This window comes from Rhipicephalus microplus, unplaced genomic scaffold, assembly GCF_043290135.1.
Source record: "Rhipicephalus microplus isolate Deutch F79 unplaced genomic scaffold, USDA_Rmic scaffold_15, whole genome shotgun sequence".
Taxonomy (NCBI): domain Eukaryota; kingdom Metazoa; phylum Arthropoda; class Arachnida; order Ixodida; family Ixodidae; genus Rhipicephalus; species Rhipicephalus microplus.
The window spans coordinates 12,812,050-12,838,973 of record NW_027464588.1 but is presented as its reverse complement, the minus strand read 5'-3'; the positions used below and the strand labels follow the sequence as shown (position 1 = coordinate 12,838,973).

Here is a 26,924-nt window from a genome sequence, read left to right as displayed (position 1 = left end):
GCCAAAGTGGCTGGGACGTTTGGCATGGAACGGTCCAGTTATATTTAAGCAAAATAACTTACACAAATAACAATATTTGTTCATCTACCATGACCACTAGAAAAAGTTGTTCAGGCATTGTGACACTAAAATTTTCAGCGTCGTACTGCCTAAACAACTTCTTCGATAAACCCCAAACTCACGCCGAAAAAAAGCCGCTCTATCACGGTGGTTGTTAAAGGCCTTGCGGCCGTGGACAATGTTGAAAATAAAAAAAAATCAACTCATCAGTGCTGTCACTCCTTCTTCGTCATTACTGACACGGAAGAATTTTCGGTCATCCACGTCGAGGTTCAGAAATTAGGCTTGCTCTAGGCTGGGGCCGGGTATACTACGCAGGACGTCAGCGGCACCCTCTCGTCCTGTAATAACAGCAAATATGACTTCTCATAAAATGATGTTCGTGCTGTTCTGGCAGCACCATATATAAAGAATATGTAGTGTGTATCCTATGAAATGGCGTGTAATTGACATTACACTGAACTCGAAGCATACAACCCATATATTCCAATAATTTCGTATGATAAAAATAAGATAGTTTTCCAGCATACAGCAAATTCCCGATTTGAGGTGAAGTGTAAGACTACAGCTCAAAAATGGCACTTACGAAAGCCTGAACTCAGCTATGAATCAAATTCCTTATAGGGTAGTGAGCCAGTGTGAAAAACAGTTCTCAAAGTACAACGTTCAGAACATGTAGCGTTAATCAAAACGCACAAGAAACTTACCTCTTCATGTACAAACAGTGAAGGCATCTCTGCTTTCTCTTTTACATGACAACATATGATCTTGGTCGTGGCACTAGCGAAGATGTCTGCAAAAAAGGTAAAATATTTACTGGCTTTAATCACGGCTCTAACAATTTGAGGAATTGTCACGATTCAGCAATCAGTGCCATTCGGACTGCTTCTATAAGGGCATCAAAAATGAACAATTTTCTCGTTCTTTCTACCCTCACAAGAAGCTCCGTCCGTGGCATCTAATCCGAATTTGACGCTGTGCTTCCTATTTGCCAGCTTTCTAGACACAGGGCTGCGAACATGTATTTTGTTCATCTAGTCTAGCACAGAAATTCATCATCTATAATTCAATCATCTTAATTCATAGTAATTTGATAAAAGGTGTGATAGCTCGTCCAGTTTTCAAAGAGTTGCGGGCCTGCAATAGGCACTGCCTAGCAAGTATGAACGTATTTTTTTTTAAATTCTTCAAAGCTTGCTTTCAGAAAAAGCGTCTGGCATATTTCGACAACCAAGCCCATCCTCTGATGGCAATCAGGGGCACGCTATTAGCGATTATTGACCACGGGATTTACAAACGTAACCCGTGCCTAAATACTCACTAAAACACAATCAAGCAAGTAGGAGCGCTCGAACGACACCAACGCGTGCGGACGCCGTCTACGTTGCAGCAGCCATGGCTTATGCTAGAGCTATATAGCTCCCACAGTCATGCATACTCTTTAGATTCGGTTATAACGCCGAACGTTATCGCAGATGAAAGCAAAGCACGAAAACAGCAAACAGAAACGAGAGAAAACAACGCACGGCGATGGCCACAACAACGCGCCTTTCGAAGTCTACTAGATCTTTCCCTGTTGCTGGTGACTGTCACAGAACGAGCGCTAAAAAAAGAGCGCGCCGCCAAATTCTTGCGACAACGGGCGGGAGAAACGCCGCGAGGTCAAAAGAAAAAAAAAAGAAAAGCAAACGTCCGAGGCTACCCGGGCGCGCGCTCTCCCCACGGAAGCGTGGCGTCGCAGACGAACCTCCTCACCCCGCATCGGCGGCCCAGCAAGCCTGCGATTTTTCTAGAACGAACGGGGCGGGGTCAGACCGAGTTGAATCATCCTCCGGGGAGGGCAGTCGAACCGTCTCGCACCTCTCCCCAGCTTTCGCTGCGTATCGCGCCGACGAAATGAGGAGAACCGTCTGGAATGTCGCGCGCAAGGTATTTAACCGAGCAGCCGAGATGAGAGATCAGGAGGAGACGGAAGTGAGCGCCAGAGCGCGTAGGGATTCCGCCGTGTAGTCGGCGAAGTTTTTGGTCCGTAGGGACGAGGCCGGAGATGAAGAGGATTTCCACCTGAGGGGTGACGACTCGAGCTACCGGCAAGAGTGTGTGTTTACCGCTATCGAGCGAAGACGCGGGGCAACAGCCGCGTGTGTGAAGCCGACGTGTTCCGGCGAAGAAGTTGAAGTTGGAAGAGTGGCCAATTGAAGACGGGAGGTTTCCTGGAAGAGAAACTTCGAGGGCTGCGGATCGACAACAACGCTGGACTTTGAGTGAGTGATTCTCGGAAGAGTATCATCTAGACTTTGGTTCCAAGAACTTTGGACTGAATAGGTTTTCTATCTATTTAGTCTTTAAGTGTCTTGGTTGTTCAATGCATGCGACTGCATTGTAGTGCGTATTGTTGTCCGTGTCCGTTGTTTCAAGTGTGGCTGATTGTATTGTGTAGTACGTTGATTGATTGGTTTGATTGGTGACATATTGTATGCAACTATTGTGGAGTGTGCATTTTTGTGTATTGTTTTCGATCGGCCATTATTGAGAATATAATTTGTTTGTTTATCAACTCTCGGCTCTGACATGTTCTTTTGGCCACAGCCGGCGTCCGCTGGCGCGCCAAAAAGGACCACTTCTAAATTGTCCACGCTTTCGTGGTGTGGTTCGGGGGGCCGATACTTCGGCTCTTGGAATTAGCCCGGTGATCGCCTCCCTAATAAACGGGACTTGTGTGACAGTGACAAGTGTCCTAAATATTTTAAAAGACCAACGCGCACGTGCTGCGAGCATCGCGGCATATATTCACCTCAAACTATACCGTCTTTAAGCAAAAAAAAAGCCATTTCGTACAGTGCGTCTCTGTACTTAAATTTTTCTTTTTCTTTCTTTTTTACGCTTACACCTATAGAAGCACGTTGCACATTTGAGTATTAATAGAAACGTTATTACGATGTAGTCTAAAGCGCATCTTGAAGCAATATGTGCACTTTGAGCAGTGTAGAGACAATGTGCGATCAGCAACGAATCGCGCCCTTGTTAAGTGATCACATCACTCACTGTATGAGTGATGCAGGCACTTACACAACATCGCGCATAGCAGTGTGAACTCGTTAAGTCACACGTTTAATCGGGCATCTGCAACAGGCCCGCGAACGCATGCTGTTGTAAATGGCTGGCAGCCTACTTCAGCAGAGCTGCTGCAGGCGCCCAGCTAGCGCTGTATGATTACAACCTACGAAAACAGTACACTCACCGTTAACAGGCCCGCGTTGTCCGTGTCCGCCACTCCATGAATATTTCTTTATTCAAGCGTCACTTCGAACACGTTGTCATGGGTGAGCACCATTGAAGAAGCGCCTGTTCGCTAGAACTCACACAGCGACCAAGACCCGAGACCAACGCAACGCATTTGAAAGACCAATGAGACACAAAGAGCAACGTTGAGAAAGAGGAGGAGGAGGCACTGGCGGCTGCGCCACAGCTGTCGACGCAGGTATTCGATGACGCAACTATTCGCTTATCTAAACCACCGTTGTTGGGTGGGGGGCAATGCTGGCTCGGGTGAGCGGGAAACCCGCCAAGACGGCGCCGAAAGGCAAAAGCTATGGCGCATACGGCGGGCGGCGGTTCGACGCGGAAGGCAATCGCATTGCGTCTCAGGAATGACTCCGAAATGGCAACTCTGCTTTCACCCAGCCGCACAGCGGCGCAGGTTATTTACCAGCCTTGGGTTCTTTGAGTATTTTGACGGAATGCGACTGCAGTGGGCGAAAAATAGTGAAGCAAAACTTGCAGAAAACAAAGTGCACCCTGGAATGGCCAGAAACAATAATTATTTCGTCCTCGGTGGCATTAGCGAGAGAGCATCGCTACACCTTTTTTTCAGAGGAATTTCTTTTCTCATTGTCCGTGTCTGGCAATTCCGCGTATGGTGCCGCAAACACTGAATGCGTAGCCGAAGCTGGAACAAATTATTCCATAGTCGCGGATGTTTAGAAGGCTTGTCACGCACCACGAAACGTGCCGAGGTTGATATAACAAACTTTTTTGACCACATCATCAGCACATAATTCCATTTGGTTGCCCAATGAGCTAGCTAAGCACCTGTAGCAAAGGCAGGGCACGTTTTTGTTAAACGTTGTTAATATAAACGATGGTTGTGCTTAAGTGCAGTGACAGGTTTCCGTGTAAATTGGTCATAATTCACGTTTTCGAGCGTAGAAGCGCCTCAGCGGACCTAATAGGCTACCACAGCAAGTTCGTATAAGCAACGATGAGGTACGAGAATGTGCAGCTGTTTTCCATGTACTGAATAGTCCGTGTACAGTACGTTGACCACCGGTATTCCTTAAGCCACCTCCTATATAGACTCCCAGTCTGATCAGGTGTGGAACCCTAAACACTAGGAAGCAGTGCCCCCCCCCCCTGCACACACACACACACGAAATTCGAGGGCGTACGGGCTGATACACACACATGCTTATTTACAGGCGCACACACATACACGTATACACACATACGGCCACACACACACGCGACCGTAAACGCATGCATGCATAGGCGTACACATGTGGCAGGCACGCTTAACACAAGCACGGACTCGCACATACACGCGCACGCACACATTCACTGCTGTACACACAATCGCGCTTACACACGAACACATGCGCAGGCTCACGCACACACACCCATACTCGGGCGAACATTATCTTCCTGTGTATAATCCATAGCAAACATGTAGCTTATAACCAACGCTAAGGACAGCTTTCGTAACATGGATTGCAGTTAATTGCCAATATAGATGAAACGCGATTTGCTTCTGCTGGCATTCTGCTGTATTTGGAGAGCACCTTCACACATTCTAAGTCAATTATGCCGTCATTTAACACAAGGTCCACATATTCGTGCAGTAGCTACGCTGCTCAGCCGCCAATCCGAAGGTCGCGCGTTCGAGGCCGGTCGTGGCAGTCGAAATAAGACGGAGGCGAAAAGGTAGAAGCCTGTGCACTGCGCGATATCAGTGCTCACTAAAGAACCCTAAGTGGTCAAAATCTCTGAAGCTTTCCACTAAGGCGACCCTCGTAATCTTATCGAGGTTTTTGAGACGTAAAGTCCCAAATATTATAATTATGTATTCTTCTTTTGGTGCATATTCCATCTGATGAATCGTCACCTACACCCTTCTCAGGCACAAAATCACCCTTAGAGCCTATTTTAGGGTGCTATCGAGGCAAGCACCCAAACAAAGGGGTGCTTTTTTTGATCGACCATTTATGGGTGTTAAAGAGTGCTGTAAAGGGTGCTTTCTTGTAAAAAGTACCCTTTTTACACCGTTTTGTGTGTAAAACGTTTTTTACTGTGTACGCAAGTTTAGCAGAGCACATAAGTCTTACGGTAATGTGATAAAGAAAATGCTGAGTTCTCAAAAGCAGTTTACTATTCGTGAAAACCTGTGCACTAAAAATTCATATCTGCAGCTGCTAGCGCGTTTAGCGTGACACAAATAGCTCCAATCCGAAGGTCGCGCGTTCGATGCCGGCCGTGGCAGTCGAATTAAGACGGAGGCAAAAAGGTAGAAGCCTGTGCATTGTGCGATGTCAGTGCTCACTAAAGAATCCTAAATAGTCATAATCTCTGGAGCTTTTCACTAAGACGACCCTCATAATCATATCGAGGTTTTTGAGACGTAAAATCCCAAATATTATAACTATGTGTTCTTCTTTTGGTGCATATTCTATCTGATGAATCGTCACCTACACCCTTCTCAGGCTCAAAAGCACCCTTAGAGCCTATTTTAGGGTGCTATCGAGGCAAGCACCCAAACAAAGGGGTGCTTTTTTTCGATCGACCATTTATAGGTGTTAAAAGGTGCTGTAAAGGGTGCTTTCTTGTAAAAAGCACCCTTTTTACACCTTTTTGGGTGTCAAGTTTTTTTACTGTTTACGCAAGTTTAGCAGAGCACAATAGTCTCACTGTAATGTGATGTAGAAACCGTGGAGTTCTCAAAAGCAGTTTACTAATCGTGAATACCTGTGCACTGAAAATTCATATCTGCAGCTGCTGACACGTTTAGCGTGACACAAATAGCTCCATTGCTTTGTGATACTCTTCTCACATCCATTGTTCTAGTTCAACTACATGGAAAATCAGAGAAGATAATTGTTCCTGAATACTTGCTTACGGCTAACCAAACATTGAAGGAGAATAAAGCTTCGTCTGTAGAAGTTGAACGCAATAGCAAAATCTTGTTCCTAGTGCGTATGTCAAACATTTAGTGCATGAAACCTCTTCGAATTCGTTATGCACCCACTATACGCGGCCTTAAGGGAATAGGTGCAGTAGCGTGTGTGCCTTTTTAAAGGGGGGACCGGCTTTCATCCACGGAGCCATATTGATAATCATATATTCTGACGCGCTTTGGCAATAGAGGCTTGTGCAACGCAATAATTCTGCAAAACTTTATGTTGCATTGTGACGCATGTATACAGGACGCGTGTGTTTGGAATGCATGGAAGCTACTTGCATTGCATTTACAAGAAGACCAAGTTCTTTTCGCTGTTTTCGCAAACAGAGGTGTACATCCGCTTGCCACGCAAACTACTCAGGTTCAATCGCCACTCGGACCCAAACAACCCTGTTGCAGTTTTTACTCTTCTTCAGGATTTTCAATCAATTACTTACTTTATTAGCATCGTTCTCGATTTTCGAGTAACGCAAAATATGATGATTTTTCGCTCACTACCAATGACGCCAACACCGATGCCGACACCGGATTTCCTTCGAAACGATCTCTCTAATGCTATAGCGTTAAAATATCATCTTGTGTACGGTAGTGCAGAAGTGGTTAGGAAGAAAGTTCACAAGACAGGAAAGACACCCACTTGCTAGTAAGCCTGTATCCTGTCTTGTATACTTTCTTCCTAACGAACTTGTGCCCTCCTCACAAGATTTTCCGCCAAAAAACCTAACAATAAAATGTTTTGCAATATTACAATAGGTATGTGGTGTAAAGTGAAAACAGCCTGAGTTGCTTGAAACTCGGAGGACTAAGCATCAAAACAAGGACAAGAACGTTGCGTAGAAAAACACGCAGGACGCAGAACTCAGCGCCTTTACAATGTATTGATGTACAGTCGAGTGCATAAACTTAGATACCACGGGATCGCGTGCCGAGGCGCGTCGCTGTGCCTTTTGGTGGCTGCACGGCTCTGTCCGGGAGCGCGTACTGCGCACGCTCGTCCCATATCACCCGGTAGCCTGCCCTTTCGCTCGTTTCAACGGTGCGCATCTCGAAACGATGCGGACGGTGCAAGGTGCCAATTCTGCAGTCGCTGTGAAGACAATGAAAAAAGCCGAGTGCTAATGTGACGACAGCACATCATTTGCGGGTTTCAGCGTGCTGCACGCAGTGCACGATACTCTGAGGCGATCCGCGGCGTGATCACATATTGAATGTCGTGTTAGGCAATCAATAAGCTCAGCCAGCAGTGTTGCCTTTTGCGCTCTCATTCGCCGAACTAACGCACGTAGTAATACTCGGTCCAATTATCATGTGTCTATGAACATGCATGAAACCACCAAACGTCCAACAGCTGCAGAAAAGAGCTGAGGAAGAAAGGTGAAAACAAACTCGGTTTATTACGGATAAATCCTTTAATAAGGGCGCTGCGGTGGTGCAGTGGTTTCGATGCTCGGCTGCTGATCCGAAAGACACGTCTTCAAGTCTAGTCGCGCATGCCGTATTTCGATAGAGGAGAGACACTTGAAACTAGTATACTGAGTGGACGTTAAAGAACCCCGAATGAGCAAACATTCCCAAGACGTTGCTTTGGTGGAGTTCTATGTCATATCTATGTAATAAAATTTATTTCTCTCTCTATATCGTGGTTCTGTCACGTCGAGAGCTCACACTTATTATTGGTAAGAGTCGAGCCTCGACCCAAGAGTTTATAGGATTCGAATTTCAGATATTCATGTGTCGTCTTCTACTACTCGAACCATAAACGCCGACTGAAGTCAACCCATTATTTGTATGCAATACAGTAGATTAAGACAAGTAAGTGTGAAAATGCAAATTGAGACGTGTAAGAGATGACATAGGTATTCACTTTCGAGTCTTTTCATATTTGGGGGTATATGGAAACGTTTTTTTTCCCGGAAACCAGAGAAAATCACGTAGGTTGAAAGGGGCGTCACCGCGTTTAGTATTTCAGTAGAAATCTACCCATGACGTATGCACGGCGGAACATTCTCGAACGCGAAGTAGTCGGGAGTTTAAACTGCCTCCATTAACATCCATCGCTCGAGCATCAGCGTGCATTCTGGTATTCTGGTCACGTTGTTTTTAAAAATACTGCAGTGAATTACACGCGAGCAAACTTCAGTTCGAAGTGCTCAAATGTTGGAGGCCCCACAAGGAAACAAAAGTAAATTCTTTAAGCTGTTCGACCAAATACCTCACACGGCGGCACACCGCTCCTTTTGTACACATTACTCACTGCGTGGAAATGCGATTCTTTATTATAACTCTCTCAGAAAAACTGGGAACTCAGAAGGTTCACGCATGCTTGCGGCGCAGGCGCAGTACCATTTCGTCATTTATGTAAACTCTTTGCCTTGTTTCGTGGTCTTTCGGGCTTGGTGACGATAAGAAATTATCGCGCACAGCAAATGTTGAATGGCAGCATATCGCGGCACAGCCCAGCTATTATACAGCTAATGGACAGGGCCATTCTCGAAAGAGTATAAGATCGGGGGTTTCCCCCACATTCGTCTTCAAAAATGTCGTCTCGAATACCAGCTGATGAAAGGAGACGCATCGTAGAGTTGCGCATCCAAGGCTTTTCTCAGCGGGTCATCTGCCGGCTCCTTCAAAGGTCGAGAAATGCGGTGAGTCGTGCCATCCAAGCGTACCGACAAACAGGGGGGATCAGTGACAGAGACCGTGCTGGAAGGTCAAGATGCACAGATGACGAAGTGGGCAGGCTAATTGTCGCCGCCGTTGTAGCTGATCCCCATAGAGCAGCGAAAGGCATAAAAGATGCATTGCATCTCAACGCGTCTGTCTGGACTATGCGTAGGAGGTTGGCAGAAGCAGGGCTTGCCAACTGCATTGCGGCCCAGAAGCCCCACATCACGGACAGGCAAATATCCATACGACTGCAGTTTGCGCGTTCTGTGCAGACATGGGGATCAGAAGAGTTGGGGAGAAGTCATGTTCAGCGATGAATGAACGTTTTCAAGTCACTGGGATCAGGAACGGCGAGTGTGGCGTCCAATGAACCCGAGGTAACATTTGCGATTTGTGTTCTGCATTAATGTCATCCTTGTACTATTCACCATTGAATGCGTAGAAAGAGTAGTGCACAGGGTAAGTTTTTTATTTACAGCATACTGCAGGCCCACATGGGCCCAGGCAGGAGGGGTAAATTGCAAAACAAAAGTGCAGCAATTCAAAAGACGAAAAACAAACAAAATAAACGCTTACATTTCAATTTCAACGTTAGGTTTTGAGAAATCGATCAGGTCAATTGACTCAACTGAATCAATCAATGATAATGGCAGTGAGTTCCATTCGTTAACAGTGCCAGGAAAAAAAGAAAATTTGAAGGTGCTAGTTCTTGTATGATACGGAATTAAAGATTGAGGATGATGATCTTTGGTTAGTCTAGTTGATAACGGGCGTAGATATGGTCCAGGATGAAAAGAGAGTTTGTTATTTTTCAGAAGAAAAAGAAACTTGAGCCTGAGTATTTTACGTCTTAATTTCAATGTTTGTATTCTATGAGTTTGCATGAGCGCCGTTGGCGAATCGGTGGAGCAAAATTTAGAAAAAAATAAATCTAACAGCTTTGCGCTCAACCATTTCAAGTGCGTCAGTTTTGTGGTTGGTGTGAGGATCTCAGACGGTGCAATCGTATTCTAACGTAGGCCTAATTAGCGATGTATATGCATGAAGCTTGGTTTCGCCGACTTGCGGCGTGGAATCTTGGAAGTAAACGCAGCTGGTAAAAATTAATGGCAGGTCACCCACTACAGTGCGCCTTAATTACGTTGTGATTAGGACAAGTAAATCCTAGCACTTTATTGTCTTCGGACTTGCTGTAGAACGTTGCTTAGCTTTGATTCTCTTTAAGCTGTGCTACTTCTTATCGTGAACAGCTCGCCCAACTGAAGCACATTGGCCAATGTTTGTATATTGTACCTCATTACCTTAGAATAATACAGCTGAGTTTGCGAGGCCTTCTGGAACGCACTGAGGGTGCCTTACCTATTTCGCACCATCTTGGCGATTTCGCATAATTAAAATTTTATTATATGGATCATCAAGTAAGACGAAATTGTTCGGGGATAAAGTGACTATGTGCCATCGTCGTTCTTATAAATCTGTGTAACCAATCCAGCATTTCCTTCCTCGCCAGGTAATCACCACAGTACACGCAGTCGGTCTTTGCCAGTGTCCGACGCTCTGTGAGTTTCTTGGCCGCCATGAGCAGGGAAGGACTTCGACCACTGGCTCTTATTGATGGGAACTTTTCAGCCTCCACCTACTCTCTTATAAAAGAGAGAGAATTGCTTCCTTATGTCTTCAACGGGTCTTTCAAGGATGGTTGTTTTGTGTACCAGCATCATAGGAGCCCGATTCACACTGCTCGCAGTGTGAAATCTTTGCTTGAGGGCCTTGCAGTTCACACATTGGTATGGCCACCTGTAGGAGCAGACCTGAACGCCATTGAAAACGTCTGGGGTCTCGTGAAACGCCGACTTGCGGCGTGGAATCTTGGAAGTTCAACGAAGGAGACCCTATTCGCGGCCATTCAGGAGGAGTGGGAAGCACTTTATTCACGCCCCGACATTGTGGCCGCGCTTTACAATTCGATGCCATCTCGTGTGGCGCAAGTGATTGCCGCCGATGGGCGTTTGAATAAATACTGAAAGTGGTGATCTTTCCTGGATAGCAGTTACAGCTATTGTTTTCTTCTTTTTTTCTGGCTTATAACAATAAACTGTTCATTTAACGTGTTTCCTGGCTATTCATTCTGGACGCGCGATTTTCAGTGGTTTACTGCATACCACTGCACGCGCGATATTAGCACCCAGAAATGGAGCTGGCATAACGTCTCCGAGACAGATCACAAAATTCATCACTGCAAGATGACCATATCACGCAACTCCATTCGAGAAAAGCTGAGAAACTGCAAGTTTCCCGTGCTGCATCAAGGAAGAAAGTGTACTGTATGGCACGCTCGAGCCATGCTATTACATTAGAGGCATTTTTGCCACTATGTAATCGCTCGGGAGTACCGGTGCTTGCACAGCGACTGCAGAAGAGACACCTTGCGCCATCCGCATCGTTTCGAGATGCTCGCCGTTGAAACGAGCGAAAGGGCAGGCAGCCGGGTGATATGAGACGAGCGTGCGCAGTACGCGCTCCTGGACAGAGCCATGCAGCCGCCAGAAGGCACAACGACGCGCCTCGGCACGCGATCCCGTGGTCTATAAAATTATGCACACGACTATACATCTATGGGCACTGCTGTTTAGAACAAAGCAAAATCGCTTTCAGGGGGGGGGGGGAGAGAAAGATAAATAGAGAGGAAAGGCAGGAAGGTTAACCAAGCTTGGCTCGGTTGGCTACCCTACACTTGGGGTGGGGGAAAAGGGGAATAATAGAACGAAAAGAGACAGAAAAGAAGAGGAGTAAGAAAGAGAAGCATAAATAGTCAGCTCGAAACTACACAGCACGGCCTCGCACAGTTCTTTCACAAGCGGTCGTGAAGTTTGGTGTTTCTTAAAAAGCACAAGAGGGCTTTCGTGGCTTTGCGCGTATGGGAAGCCGTCGGCCAAGGTCCCAGGATCTTCTCTTCTGTAAGCGGCCGTGAATCCAGCTGACAGAGCTTGGCTTCCATAATACGTCGTTCGGTCTGGTATGCTGGGCAATGACATAGAATGTGCTCAAGCGTTTCCTTGCAGGCGCAGATGTTGCATGCCGAAGTGCTCGCCATTCCAAGGAGACGAGAGTACGAATTCGTAAATGCCACGCCCAACCTCATGCGACACAGTAAAGTTTCGGCGCATCGTGGGAACCCGGATGGCCAACGAAGTTGCAAGTTTGGGTCGATCGAATACAGGTGCGTGTTGGAGAAACCCTGCGTATTCCATTGTAGGAGAGATATACGGCGAGCAAGTGATTGTAGTAGCCTTGCAGCGTCCGTTCTCAAGAGTGGTATGGGCGTGCGCTGGTCTTGGTCATGAGCCGATCTAGCAGCTTCATCTGCGCGGTCATTGCCAACGATTCCGCAATGACTCGGCAACCACTGAAATACAATATCGTGACCTTCCGCGAGCGCTTCGTGGTAGTCGTGCCTTATCTGATATACTGATTGTTCATGTAGCCCGTGCTGCAGAACAAACCATAGTGACTGTAAGGCTGACCTGGAGTCGCAAAAGATGGCCCATTGGTTAGGTTCCTGGTGAAGAATGTAATTTACTGCACCATGAAGTGCTGCGAGCTCTGCTGCTGTCGACGTCGTGGTGTGAGAAAACTTGTACTGAAGCAACACATATTCAGATGGAACAACCACTGCTCCTGTGGAGCTGTTGGAATTAGTGGAGCCATCGGTGTAAACATGTATGCGGTCGAAGTACCTTTCGTCCAACAGACGCAAAGTCAGTTGCTTCAGGGCTAGCGTTGACATGCGTACCTTCTTAAAGATTCCAGGAAGTCATAAGCGCACGTCAGGTTGACGAAGACTCCATGGCGCAGTTGCTGGATGCATGGCAAGTTTGAAGCCAGGCGGTAGTATGTCCTGATGTTTTGTCACGATACCGCAGTACGAAGAATGGGGCCTCCGAGCTGTCAAACACGTTAAATGATGTGACGGTAGCCGTGATAAATGCCGAATGTGCGCTCTCAGCGTCTCGACAATGATGTGCGTTGTGACCGGTTGTTCTTGTGCAATAACAATAGTTGACACTGTCGATGAGCATCTTGGAAGACCAAGGCATGTCCGAAGTGCTTGGGCTTGTACGCTTTGCAGTGCACGGATGTTAGTCTTGCACGTGTTGGACAGGACTGGGAGACTGTACCGGAGAGTTCCGAGAAAGAGGGCTGTATAAAGCTGCAACATGGAGTGCACGGATGGGCCCCATGATTTTCCGGCGACGAATTTGAATACATTCTCAATGCCAATGAGCTTTTTCTTCAGGTATGTGACATGCGGGCTCCAGGTTAGGTCACGATCTACGATGACGCCCAAGAATCTATGAGTGCTCTTATATGGGATTGATCTGCCATCGATGCACAATGAGTAGAAAGACATCGGTTTGCGTGTAAACGCCACCGCTGCGCATTTTTCTGTGGCGATAGTCAAACCTTGCTGGCGAAGGTATGTCGATGTCATTGTTGCCGCTTTCTGTATTCTTGCGCGCACTTGAGGTCGTGTCACGCCGGACGCCCAAATGGAGATATCTTCAGCGTAGAGAGATACATAAGCCGTCTGTGGCAGCATTTCAGTGAACCCCACGAGAACCAGGTTGAAAAGTGTAGGACTCAAAACACCGCCTTGTGACACCCCACGACTTGTGAAATACTTGTTCGTAGACCCATCTTCAGTTAAAACGAACATAGATCTCTTTGTGAGGTAGCTTCTTACCCATCGAAAGACACGACCTCCAAGTTCAGCTGCTTCAAGAGCATTGAGAACAGCCTCGTGGGTCACGTTGTCATAGGCACCCTTCACGTCTAAGAACAGAGCTACCGACAGCCGCTTCTGAGCTTTCTGATGCTGAACAGAGGTCACTAAGTCAATAACGCTATCAACTGAGGACCGACCTCGTCGAAAACCAGCCATAGCATCAGGATAGATGTTATAATGTTCCAGGTACCATTCCATGCGTGTAAGCAGCATCCTCTCCATGACCTTGCCAACGCAGCTTGCTAGTGCTATAGGCCGGTATGATGCCAAATCGAATGGAGACTTTCCGGGCTTCAGCAAAGGCACCAGGCGACTACACTTCCACTCATCAGGCACCATTCCATCATGCCAAGACTTATTGAAAATGTCCAGGAGACAGCGCTGTGCCTTCGGGCCTAGGTGACGTAGGGCAGTATAGGTCACTCCATCCGGACCTGGGGACGATGAGCGTCTGCATGTGTTCAATGCCGCATGAAGTTCTTCCATGGTGAACGCAACCTCCATTTGCTGATCTCGTGCGACTGGAACATCCTGTGGCATTAGATCAATCGGTATAGAGATGTCGCCGGCGATCTTTGCACAAAATTCCCCAGAAACATCAAGCTGTGAGCGACGTTGACGTAGCGCCAGAGCGGCGAAGGGGTGACGTTGTTGCGGATGCGAGTGAATACCTTGAAGAGTCCTCCATACGGGAGACAAGGGCTTTCGAGGATCTAGCGAGTCACAAAAATTCTTCCACCGTTGTTCATGAAGTTTGTGCATTCGACGCTGGATTTTTTTCTGAATGCGTCTGGATTCTCTGAGGTCAGAGATTGACTTCGTGCGTCTGTATCGTCTTTCGGCACGTCGGCGGACCGCTCTAACTTGTTCCAACTCTTGGTCGAGTGCCGTGCGTCTCGATTCTTTCGAACATTTCTTCGTGGAAGTCTCCATTGCACAACTAATCACTTCTTCAATGGATTCCGGTGGTCCGTGCATGCACTTGCTCTCCACTGATATCTGAAACTCTTCCCAGTCAATAAGTCTTGAATGTCCAGGGGAAGGAGAATCGTCCAAACCTCTGACTGTCACGTACGTGGGGATATGGTCGCTGCCACGTGTTTCAATATCTGTGAACCATTGGACTTTCGTGACAATGCTATGCGACACTAATGTCAAGTCTAGGCAACTGCTGTAAGTTATGCCTCGGAGATAAGTAGGGCTGCCGTCGTTCAGCACCTGAAGCCCTTGCTCTGATGCGAGATTAACTAGGTCCGTGCCTTTTCGATTTGTCCTGATGCTTCCCCACAATGGATGATGGGCGTTGAAGTCACCCATCAATATCCAAGGCGCTGGAGTCGTTGCAAATATACCATTCAAGATTTGTTGATCTAGTCGACCTGACGGCGCTATATAAGCGCCTATCAGTGTAAACGACTTCTTCTTTTTAACTTTCAGGGAGTATGCTTTCAGCCAAGCACCTTCATGTCATCTTTTTTCTGCAAATGTGCTCGGGCACATGATGTACCCATGTTAGTTGGATTCCATTACCCGCACTCGTTGAAGAAAAACTTGTAATTGCAACGAAAAGGCAGGGAGGTTAACCCGTTTAGAAGAACTGGTCTGCTACCCCACATATTGGAAAGATGATGGGCAACATTGCAATTTGCAAACTATTGAGCATAGGAAACACGTGGTATGCCATCCGTGTAGGTCTCAGTCTCAATTGGATTATTCTTGAGAATTCTACCTTGATGCAGAAAGTGATCTTTATCATGAGTAATGATCTGGCTTCATATATTGTTATCGATTTGCTGCGAATAATTTCATTTCTTCCACCAAAAAAATGCCAATAGGCGACTGGAATACACTTTTATTAATAATGTTATTATCAAATGATCTCTATATAAAAATGTATTTTAATAGAGATTTTATAAAGTTCGAAATATGGTTGGTCAAGTGAGGCGTGTGAGAAACTTCGAAATCAGTACTTTGAATGAGCGTTATGCACATCGTTGCAAATGAACTATCGCAAAAAGTCCTGGTGTTTCCGTGCAGACAGACGCGGCTCTCACTCAAGATGCTCTGATCGTTTTGGTGCGAGCCATTCAGAGCCTAGCAAAGGCGCGTGCTTTGGAGGCACCACCACGGTTCAGCTGCCGCACAAATTATGCGGAAAGGAACCTCACTCAGTCGAACATGCTTAAAGAGGCCGTGAGAAAGGTAAGCCCGCTATTTTAAACTTACTTCCATACAACCAGTGGCGACACTTGTTATAGCTTCAGTGTAGTACGACGGTTACCGTGGGTGCAACACCTACAAAAATATGTTTGTTTTGAATATGACGTCTGATAGCGATATTGATTGCAAAAACGCGTCGTGAAATGGCGTCATCAGGGCTTCTAAATGACTGCCCTCAGGTTTTCAATCTTGCCGAGGTAGCATTGAAATGTACTGTGTCATTGTTGTGATAGAGACCAAACACAAGCATAATGCGCTAGCCAAATGACTCTTCATAAAACACTGCGTACAATACAGCAGCGAGATTGCTCATATTCGTTAAGCATCGTGTGTATTCATTGCAAAATAAAATACTGTTTCGAATCAGAGCCATAATGTACGGCGGATCACGCTGTTTTTTTTTATTTTCAGAAGTAATCACATCACGAATGCGTCCATTCCTAAAGGCAATTTCTCTTACTTCGTACCATATACAGTAGCACAAGCAGATCATCTGCCATATGTGACAGGTACGGTCACACAAACTAAATTTTTACATAGTGATCCTACTAGTGGTAAGATTGATCTTGTTTTCGGAAAATACACTGTTTGATCCCATAATTCAACAGGTATATTACTGTAGATAAGACTGTTTTCAGTGCTGATAAAATATGATAGGTGTTTGTTGAAAAACATGTTTCATATTCAGAGGCTAACAAGAGGAAATAATTCGCACATGCTATATATCATTGTTCGTTGTTCAACACTTTTGAACAATTAAACCCTTCATACCACGACATTGATTTAGTGTATATTACGCAAGAACCACAAGTTCTCGTAGATGACATTATGTAAAATAGACTTAATACCTCAAGGTGTGATGAAGGTGTCCTTATTGTGTCATTTCTTGTCAACAACGGTAAGTTTGCCGGCTGTGGACATGTTCAAAGTTCCGTCACAAACCACTAGCAGTAGAACACTATTGACGTAATAGAGAGAGACAAGCAAAGAAAGGTAGGGATGTTTTATTTTGTGGTTCGAAGGAACCAAAGGTCATCTAAATTTTGTGATTTTGATAACAAGGTCTATTTCTTCACAAATGAATGGTTATTAGTCAAACTAATAGGAAATGCCAGGCACTGAACCTTGTTGGGAAAGTAGGCAGAGGTCTTTAATTTGATGATTTCGAAAAAAAACCAAAGATAACAAAGATATTGTGATTTTGACAACGAGGTCTACATCTTCACAAACGAGGGGTTTACTTGAAGTAGGAGTAGTGAAACGGAAAGAAAATAACTTATATCCAACCTTGTTAGGAAGCGTTACAGTATATGGCGCAGACTGTACGTGAGATATACAATGCCAAATTTTTGAGCGTAAATCAGCAAAGTAAGTGTGTTGTCCTCATTCTTATACATTGGCCTTGATAATTCCTCGCGGGAATTTATATGTCTATTTTAGAGCAAGGTGTGCTTCTGAGTGCTGGCATGACACGCTGTGTTGTTGATACAACTGATACCGTTGAGTCGCCTAACACCACGAGGATGTTTAGGAATGGTACCTTGTCGTTTGCATGAGCCGTACCATGATCAGTACCAACTTACACACCGTTGCACATTAAACCTTGCCTACTCGTCCTCTCATTACTTACGGCAAGCCTCATTCTCAGTTACTTTCTCCAAGTATTATTGCTACGGAGAGCAAACATTTTTACCGTTTTCGCCTTGTAAGGTGCAGTTGTCATGAAATAACGAAAGGAGGCAGTCTGTATTCTCACTACTTTTCATAAGTCAACGCAAATTTTTTTCTATCCCAAACATGAGGCTATCACTGGGCTTAGCGCTGATTGGTGTTTTTTCCACACACGGCTGATGGCTGGCAATAAGGAGGGGGGGGGGGGGAGTGTAACCATGTTGTCCATTTATCTCTTCTGTTTCTATTGTGTGTTGACTGCTTTTCTTGTAACAGTGTATATAAGGAGAAGACTAGAAATACTCGCTGGAGCTCTCTTAAGGCTGTCATATATGTATAGCAGTCCTGGCAAATGGAATCTTTTTCTCTAGCAGCTGCACCAATTCGTTGCTCTAGTAGATGTGACCATGTTTATTAGTACTGGCCGTACTTAGTCACCACACTCATTGGTATAGAGAACGTGTTTATTGGTATCGTGGTGTGGTAATGCAAAAGTTGCTGGGCTCTTGTGGCTGGGTTTATGATGGCAAAAAAAGCAATTGTTTTCGCCTTAGAAACAATAATTCAGGGGAAGCCACGGCATCTCCAGTGTGAAGTGCTAGTAGATGAAATGAGCGTAATGACACTTGAAGTACTTACGTGGAGATTTACCCGCGCGCACAAATAGAACAGACAGAATAAGCAACAGTTGTAACACCAGGAATAACGCACGCAACATGCAACGTAACTCACATCATGGAAGTACTATAACAAAGCATAGCAAGAATAGCAGAGAACTCACATAACGGCGCGTGAGAGTTTCATCATGAATCACAGCAGCATAAGGAATACTAGATTGTTTGCGCGCATCATAAACAACAGACGCATAGTAATCGTGAGGCGGGGAAGCAAGCATTGCAACAATACAGGCAACAGGAAGTGCAAGGGATAGATGTGGGCAGCACAAATAAAAAAATGCAATCAGTTCTCACCCACAACAGGTGATCAATCTCGTTTGGGCGAGTTCGCTCGGGGCTTTCTGAACGTTCCGCAGGTGATAACCTTACTTCCGCTGCTTGAGCTACCCGGCTTGGAGCGACTCTGCGAGTTTGTGGTTCATGACAGCTTCTCGGGTGAACACACATTTGTGGGAGACAGAGATGGCGATCCTGCGACTTGCGAAAAGGTATCGCTCTAATTTTCGTGAGAGTTTCTGGCTTCTACAATGGCTAGATGCCTTGCCGGTCACTTCTTGGGTGTGCACAGCTTGATTGCGCGACTTTTTGGATTTCCTTGACTTCGTGTTTTTTTTGCTTCGTTGAAGCTGTCTTCACGCTACATTCTAAGCCGACCGGTGACTGTACGAGCTCGTCTTTTGCACTCGTTATTTCGGGAGGTAGAATATTGGTAAGTTTTCCTAGCCCCAGCGCCTGAAATGCTTGGGAAGCTTCCTTCAAAGCTGTTGCGTTCGAGGATTGCTCGTTTCCTGTGGCCTTGAATTTTCCTGATGAAGAAGTTGCAGACGCACTTTGGCGTCTCCGCAGCATTGCTGGGCTCCTCTGGCGACGTTGTGGAAGATGTTGACGCTCCGGTGTCGCCATTCAACGAAGCCGGAAACAACCTTTCGTCGCGTGGTCCACGTTACACCACTCACACTTTGACACACCATCCTCAGAGGTATGGCCGAAGGTGCCACATAGTTGACAGATGGGTGTTGTGCCAGTAAACGTAACACGCCCTTTTCTGCTGCATTGCGCGCACAGCCTGCACATACCGCGAGGCTCAAGTATCACGCAATCACCTTTAATCAAAAGTGAGTTATAGGCTGGCTTGCTCATCACGATCTGACTATGCGGGGACAGCCAGTAGCGACTCCGCCGGAGCGCTGGTCTCGTTGCTGACGAAAGATGCGAGCAAGACGCTCTGCAAAAATGTATTCCTGAATAAAGCACAGCACAGTGATTAAGAGAAAGTGTTTAGAAATATATAGTATTCGTACTCTAATATGAGAGAGCAGTGAGCCGTCCCGATAAATATAATCACGAAAACCCACATTCAATGTGTTTAGAAAAGTGGTTAACGATTTAGAGTCTCGCTACTCTATACTATATGAGAGCTGAAAGCCATCCTTCGGGCCTATCACTTGATGAGGCCGCATCGACCTCCTACACAGAGTGTTTACAGCAAACTGCAGAAAGGGAAGTTTATTGTACGCTTAACTTGTGCGGACACAAACGAAACATCGAAAACAAGTAAAGGCAGTTTATACATCTTATGAAAGAGCACCAAAGTCTAACTGGTCACTGGGTATCCAAATGTTACCAGCCAAAGGAAAATTAAAATGAATTAAGGTAATTACATTTTACAGGATAACACTTATGCATGCGTACTAGAGAGGGCGCGTTGCTAGTACGGGACAACCGGAAACCTCAGCTGTCCCTCTTTTACTGTGAAGAAACGTGTGTGCCATCGTCGAAGGAAGACCTCTTCGCCGTGCGTTTCCAGTTGCTGATCTAGGTAATTCCACACAATGAGCCGTATCTTCTGTAGTGCGGCATAGGCGCCTCTATGTGGCTTGGGCCTTACTTCCGCTAAACAGCGTCACCGCCACAGTACGTACAAAGTTACTGTAAAGACCAGTCTTACAAACAGCCCACGTTCTGTTTCTGTGCGCAGCGTGCGAAAGCCAAAGAGGCGTTGTACCATGTGCTAGACGCCCTTTGCCACCAAGCACTGAATTAGAGCATGTTGGGCAGTCTCTCTTTTGCCGCAGTTTTGGCAGCGGTCATTTGGAACGACTCCCCAATGTGCTAACCGGTCACGCGTAGGCAATGCCCTCCATCTTCTCAACCAGTCAAATTGGCGCACCTGGTTAGGTACGCGATAGCAACTCCATCGTTTCCATTTTTTCGTGTAGGATGCTGTTTCTTCCTTTTTGCTCAGTGTGCTACTTGTCACATTTCGCTTATTTGCTGCGGTGAAACATCCTCCAGACCGAATGAACCTATTGATTCCACTGTTCGTTTTAAGCCACTGGCAGCTCTGTAAAGCCTAAGCGGAATTTCTGCTCGTGGTACGATGTACGGATTGGCCGTGAAAGTACCTTTTAGTGTACTGTTCTAGTATATCAAGAGCCTGTTCCCGGAGTAGTTACTGTCTTCGAAGAGCTTCTGTGTTGTTTTTGCAGCCAGCGCTCTCGTGAATGTTGGTATGTCTGAGAGGCTCGCGCCTCCAAGGTTGTTGAAAAGCTGTAAATATTTCCTCTGTACCTTTGCTGGTTTTCTTTCCCAAAGGAAGGTCCCCGCCATAGAGGCGAGGTGTCCTGTAACTCGGCAAGGTAAAAGGGCGATGTGTGCTATGTAAAACGCAAAAGCGCATGCCTGTGTCTTGATGACTGTTGCTTTTGCCGTTAGTGAAAGAATGAAATGAGTGGTTGCTGGCATGACATCGGTGGATCTCCTAATCACGTCATCCCAGGTCGTTTTTTAGACATCTCCTTCCTCAAAGTAAACGTCAAACACCTTAACAGCTTGAACGTATTCCAAGTCTCCTAGCAATAATTCTCTGAAGCCTCCAAAGCGCAATGCCTTACATTTGGTGGTGTTTGAAAGGGCAGCAGACAGATAGGAATACTGAGTAAAAATGTCAAGGAATGTACTAAGGCTAGACAAGTTACAAAAAATGCCGAAATATCATCGGCGTATGCGACAATTTGGAGGTTTCCTTGCCTGGCATCGGGAAATCCACTACGCGCCCGCAGTTTGCAACCTTTCTAATCAAAGGCTTTAAAGACAAAATGAATAATACCGGAGACAACGGAGAGTTTTACCTAACTCCTTTTTGAATTGCGAAGCTTCTGGTCACTTCATTGTTGAAATAAAGACAGCTCGAGAGATCCTGATAAAGTATTTCTACCAGTCCCACATAGTGCTCTGCGAGGCCAAAGATGCGCAAAATAGCGAAAAGATGCCCATGTTCTACTCTATTTTGGCCCAATCAAGAGAAACATATACTTTTGAGATCTGTTTTTCTTTGGCATATGCAAAGAGGTCTCTGATGATTGTAAGAGGTATGAAGACGGAACGTCCTGGTACTGCACATGACTGCTAGGGGGACACAATCTCTTCCAAGAAGGGCACATCCTAAACGAAGCGTTTCCCATGTACGGCGTTATAAACTTTTTTGGGTGTCAAAGTGCTCGAAACCCATCTTAGTGTTACGACTTTACCTTATTAAGCCTGTAATTTGAAGGCAAGTACCATTGGAGATTCAGTCACCCATAGTTGTTTCTGTGTGTTATTTCGTCCAGAACAGCTATCCTTTAATTTATAAAGATATCAAAACTGCTTTATCTTCAAGTGGGCACTGTCAGAAAAAAGCATGCTTTCGACAATTTTGGAGGGTGAGCACTGCACAGCCTTGTAGGAGCTTCCACTCCTGCCATTATTTTTAATGGGAATGCATTTCTTAGTCGTGCTATTTCAGGCGTCCATCGGGATCTGTCCACTGCCTTCTCTCATAGCAACAGCTACGGGCGCCCGCGTTCCTAGCAACCTGAGCCCCCACCATGTTAAGGCTGGTGCACACCGGCGACTAGCCGCGGTCGCGCGACCATTTGCGGCTGGTCGCAAGCAGTCGCGAACGGTCGCAAATGGTCGCAAAGCGACTGTTTTGGCCAGTCGCTTCCTGACCGATTTTTTGGTCGCGCGACTGCAGTCGCAACCAATCAGCGAAGACCAGAAGTGACGTCAGCCTTTGTTTACATCCGGCCTCCCCGTACGTTATTTTTTTTTTCGTTGCGCTTGCCTACTGTCGCGAGGTACGAACGACACGTGTACGTTCCTCCATGGATTTTTCCTCGCATCAGGCGAATGCCACCACGGCCAGCTTTGAGTACTCGGCCGAGCTCCTCATCGACGCGATTAAAATGTACCCATATCTCTATGACAAGCGGCACCCTTCTTTTAAAGATCGGACAAGAAGGACCGGGCTTGGCCAGAGATCGGAAGCATGTTCGGCATGTCGAGTAAGTACCGAGATTTTTTGTTTGAGTAGCTATGTAAGCAAGAACAGGTGTGTACTGCATGGCTGGCGTTGCTTATGAATGAACAATGAAAATATTGGTATTTGTACTGCAAGGTTACATGGTTAGTTTGCATTAGATGTATTGACTGTGATGTATGCGAGCGCAGTTGTGTGCACGTTTGTTCTCGCGACTTTTTTTAACATCGAAATCGACGTGACAGAAAATAGTAAAGCTGATAATAAAGCTCAGACGTTCGAAATCCTGCTCGCAGTTTCCAACTCACCTAGCGCATGCTCCTTGCTGTGTTTGTACGTCATCATCTGGCCAAGGGAATGTGTGCTTTAGTGAACGTGCGGTATTTGCAATGCATAATATCTAGTGCGCGGTGAGGGAGGGGGGGGGGTGTTACGCTTTAATTGTGCCTATGCATTGCAGTTGTGCTCTTTTAAAAAAGAATGCAAAGTAGCTTCTGCTTTGAGCGCATTTTGTGCACTCCATAGAGGAGCGCGTAATTAAGACATACAAAACATGTTTAGCAGCACTCTCAAATGTGCGGATTTGGGAGTCAGACATGCTGTTGATGCCAAATGACTTACAATCGTAAAAAAAAGATTTGGCAGTGTTCTAGTGGCTGGGCGAACACTGAAGGAAAGCACAGATGGGGGAATTTATTCCTCTGTAATGTGGCCCATATCTAATCCTCATTTCTTCACAACTGCTCCTTTCCTCTCCTGTGTTTTTGTCTATTGGTGCCTTTATATTTCGATTATTCCTTTATTCCCAGAGGTTATATCTCTCCGCTTCCAACTGTGCCTCGTTTTTGTTTGTTTTCTTTGTTTCTATATTTTAAAGTCAATTTTTTATGTCTGATTCTGAGTGTTGGTATGTTTTCATGTTTTGGTCCCTTTATTTTTTTATATTTTCCTTCCTCTCGCTCTCTCTGTGTTACACTGAGTCATATACTATGTTTGTTGCATTTCTTTCTCTCAGAAATGGTCATATCACTCTAGTTAGTTTCATCCTTCTTTTCAAGTTATTTACCATGTTTGCTTTTGTTTGACAACAATCGCTCCTGCTGTACACGACGGTTGCGCTTGGCTGATACCAATGGTATATTCTCAACTGTGGAGTTTTGCACAATGCAGTGATGCTTAGAAAGCTTCACTGTGAAGGTGATAAAGATATCATGTGCAGGTTCATGAAATAGACTTTTTGCAAGTGAACTTCATTTGCCGACAGTATAAACAGCCTCTTTGTTACAATAGCTTGGCAGACATGCTTACCTTCAAGAAACAGTGTACATACTCTTTGCGCAACTAATCATTGCGTCAGCTGTGATGTCGTGCACATGTAGGTGGACGGTCCAAAACACTAGGTGGGTGGCATTTCTGGAACCCTCGGCTACAGGTTCCCTCAATCATGTCGTGGTTTTGCGATGTTTAAGCCCCTACCAATACTTAAGTTTAGATGGCATGCGATTCATTTTGATGCCCGATATTCAGATTTCTAGGGTGCTGCAGCCGAAATTATCTGGGCAAAGAAAATAAAGACCGCTTACAATTGTGCTGAAATAAAGTAGAAAATTTATCAGCGATACAATATGCACAATACATTCTTACAGCAAGCGTTTTGTTTTCAGGTGTCCTTGTTGAGAAACGATTTAAGAACCTGCGTGATATCTTCAAAAGGAAACAACAAGAGATACGTGAAAAACAAAGAAGTGGAGCCGGAGCAGCCGACATTCCAACAATAAAATGGCCCCATTTCGAGGCCATGCTTGAAATAATGGAAGGAGAATCTGAGCCTGTTGCGTAAGTTCAATATTATCTGACTATTGAGTACAAAACAAAAAAAAAGTTGATTTAATTCACATGACTGTTATACATACACATAAATACACACATATCAATACACATAGGTACACTGCACATAAACATAGAAGTCCCAAGAGGTAATTCACAGTGGGCATGCATGTGATCATGCATGGTGACAATGGGCTGTCTTGATGTCGAATAATTGTGGCTACAGCTACGAAGAATAACTCTATGCATCATTCTTTCAGGGTACTGTGCAACATGAGTGTCATTGACCAAAGGTAAGGTATAATTCTTACCCTCCATTGAACAGAAAATGAAATGTTTTGGTTAGCATAGCACAATGCATCAGCACAACGCAAAAAATATAGCATACCGTACAAGTGGCACGCGGACAGCTTCACAAAGTAGAATATTGAAGACAGAACAGTAAGATTCAGAGAATTGAGTGTACTTCTGTGTCATTCTCGGCTCTCAGTTATCTAAAGAAGGAAGGCTTAATACAAAATCTAAAAATCTAAAGAGATCTCTTAATGCATGTATCATGAGGCTGTTCATAGGCAAGCATCACATATTCATTACAAGAATGCAGCATAAGTACTTATATTGTAGCAAAACAGTGAAAATGCTCTAAAGATGCACACAATAGCACTGACATAATCACATATTGCATGTTCTCTTGTAGCAGCAACATCACAGCAGAAGAGGCTAACGAGAGGTGAGCATGCACAAAAATGTTCGGTACCATGAGCATGCACTTGAAGCTGTACACGCATGGACTTGAACCTAGAAACATTATTTTTATTACTAGGTGATTGTACTTTACAAAATTATGAAAAGTACAAGTGTGCTTGAAAGGCGGTGTTTGGGTCGTTAGCTTGCCCAAACCACTGCATTTTTTTAAATACATTCTGCACTCAACACTGAACAGAAGCACACAGGAATACATGAGGGCACAGGCATTGTTTCTGTGTGAATGTGGCTATTGTACAACGTCAAATATTTCTGAAAAAGCAAAGTATTCATCAGCGACAGGCCGCAATTAAGCAAACTAATGCATTTTCTGCCCACACTGGCAACACATTCAAGTCAATTCGTTATGATCAAGTGCCCAGCGCTGAATGCAATACAAGTGAGCTGAATAATATGAAGCAATCACTCATTAGTAGCAGTAAAATGATGCTGCAAAAGTCGTATGCAGCGTGTGCTCAAGAAACATAAAGATACCAGGCACAGTTTCATCAGACACATCGTTTGCACAGCCATTTAGGATTGACTGTATAAATTTCATTCACATAGCCAGTGAGATATTGTTACGGGGTTAGAGACTTTTGTACAAATGCGTTTACAGGGGAAAACCCACAGGCAAGATTCACAATGGCTGATTAACACCCTCGCGTGCCTATCAGCTGCTTGAGTTCTTCCTCTACCTTTACTTCATCTCCGTGACAATATCTCTTGCACTCATTTAGATGCGCAGCCTAAATAGCATTTTATTAACATAAAAGGCACCTTAAACTTCTGTATGCACACCTTCCATACAGCAGTGCTCAATCAAGTGGTAACGCAAGTGACTTCTTATGATAAATAAACCTCGTGTTGAGTAAAATCATAATGACATTTTAACTCCTAAAGAACGCCTAAAACTATTCATGTACTAGTGGCATCATCAAATACATAGAGAGAAGTTTTTATCACTGCAGATCACAGCCTCGGCCAAGCCATGCAGCGGAACCGGAACATACCCCTGATACGGCTGAGGAGACTGGTGTCGACGCCTGCAGCAATGAGTACAACCTTTATGGATCCACCTAAATAATGACAAATGAAGGGCATGCATAACTAGCCAATCTATTAAATCTTAAAAACATGTTTTGTAACCTTCTTCACGTTCTAGCACATTTGAAGAATGTGCCTAATGTTTTCACACCAGATTCTGCTGCATGCAATTGTAACACTTTATAAGTTGTATAATAATACTGCCTCCTTCTGCAGCGATGCTTCAGCAACCACCTCAAGAGAGGAGCCACCATCAAAACGGTGTGTAAACGAAAAAAAATATTTTAGGTACTCCTGGCAAGAGATAACAATCGAAACTTTCCGAAAAAGATCTCTTTCTGTACATTTAAGCAATATGTATAATTAATTCACTACAGGTCACACTCGGCAAGACGAGAACGGACCTGCGAGGGCGCTAGGTGAGATATACCGCTAACTCTTAGAGGATAAACTTGCAGATTTTCTTCTAACAATCCTGCACATGCTACAAAATAGAAAACTTTATAAGGTTAACGCTCGGTCAAGTTGATACACAGACATAGTAACAAAAAAGTGTGAGAACGACAAGGTAGAAACAGAAGAAACAGGACAGAGCACTGACTTTAAACTGATGTTTTTATTATGGGCACATTTATACTAAGGCAGACAGAACCCATGTAACTACCGTAATATTTAGACGTTAATATCAGA

General features: G+C 45.1%; 1 protein-coding gene across 1 annotated transcript in view; it reads left to right on the top strand.

The window, feature by feature from the left end:
* Positions 1 to 26,924, top strand: part of LOC142784774 (glutamate receptor ionotropic, kainate 2-like) — a 117,987-nt gene that overhangs the window by 67,011 nt on the left and 24,052 nt on the right. The window contains exon 6 of the mRNA XM_075883273.1: positions 15,783 to 15,947. Within this exon, the coding sequence (XP_075739388.1) occupies positions 15,783 to 15,947 (165 nt within the window). The remainder of the gene's footprint in view (positions 1 to 15,782; positions 15,948 to 26,924) is intronic.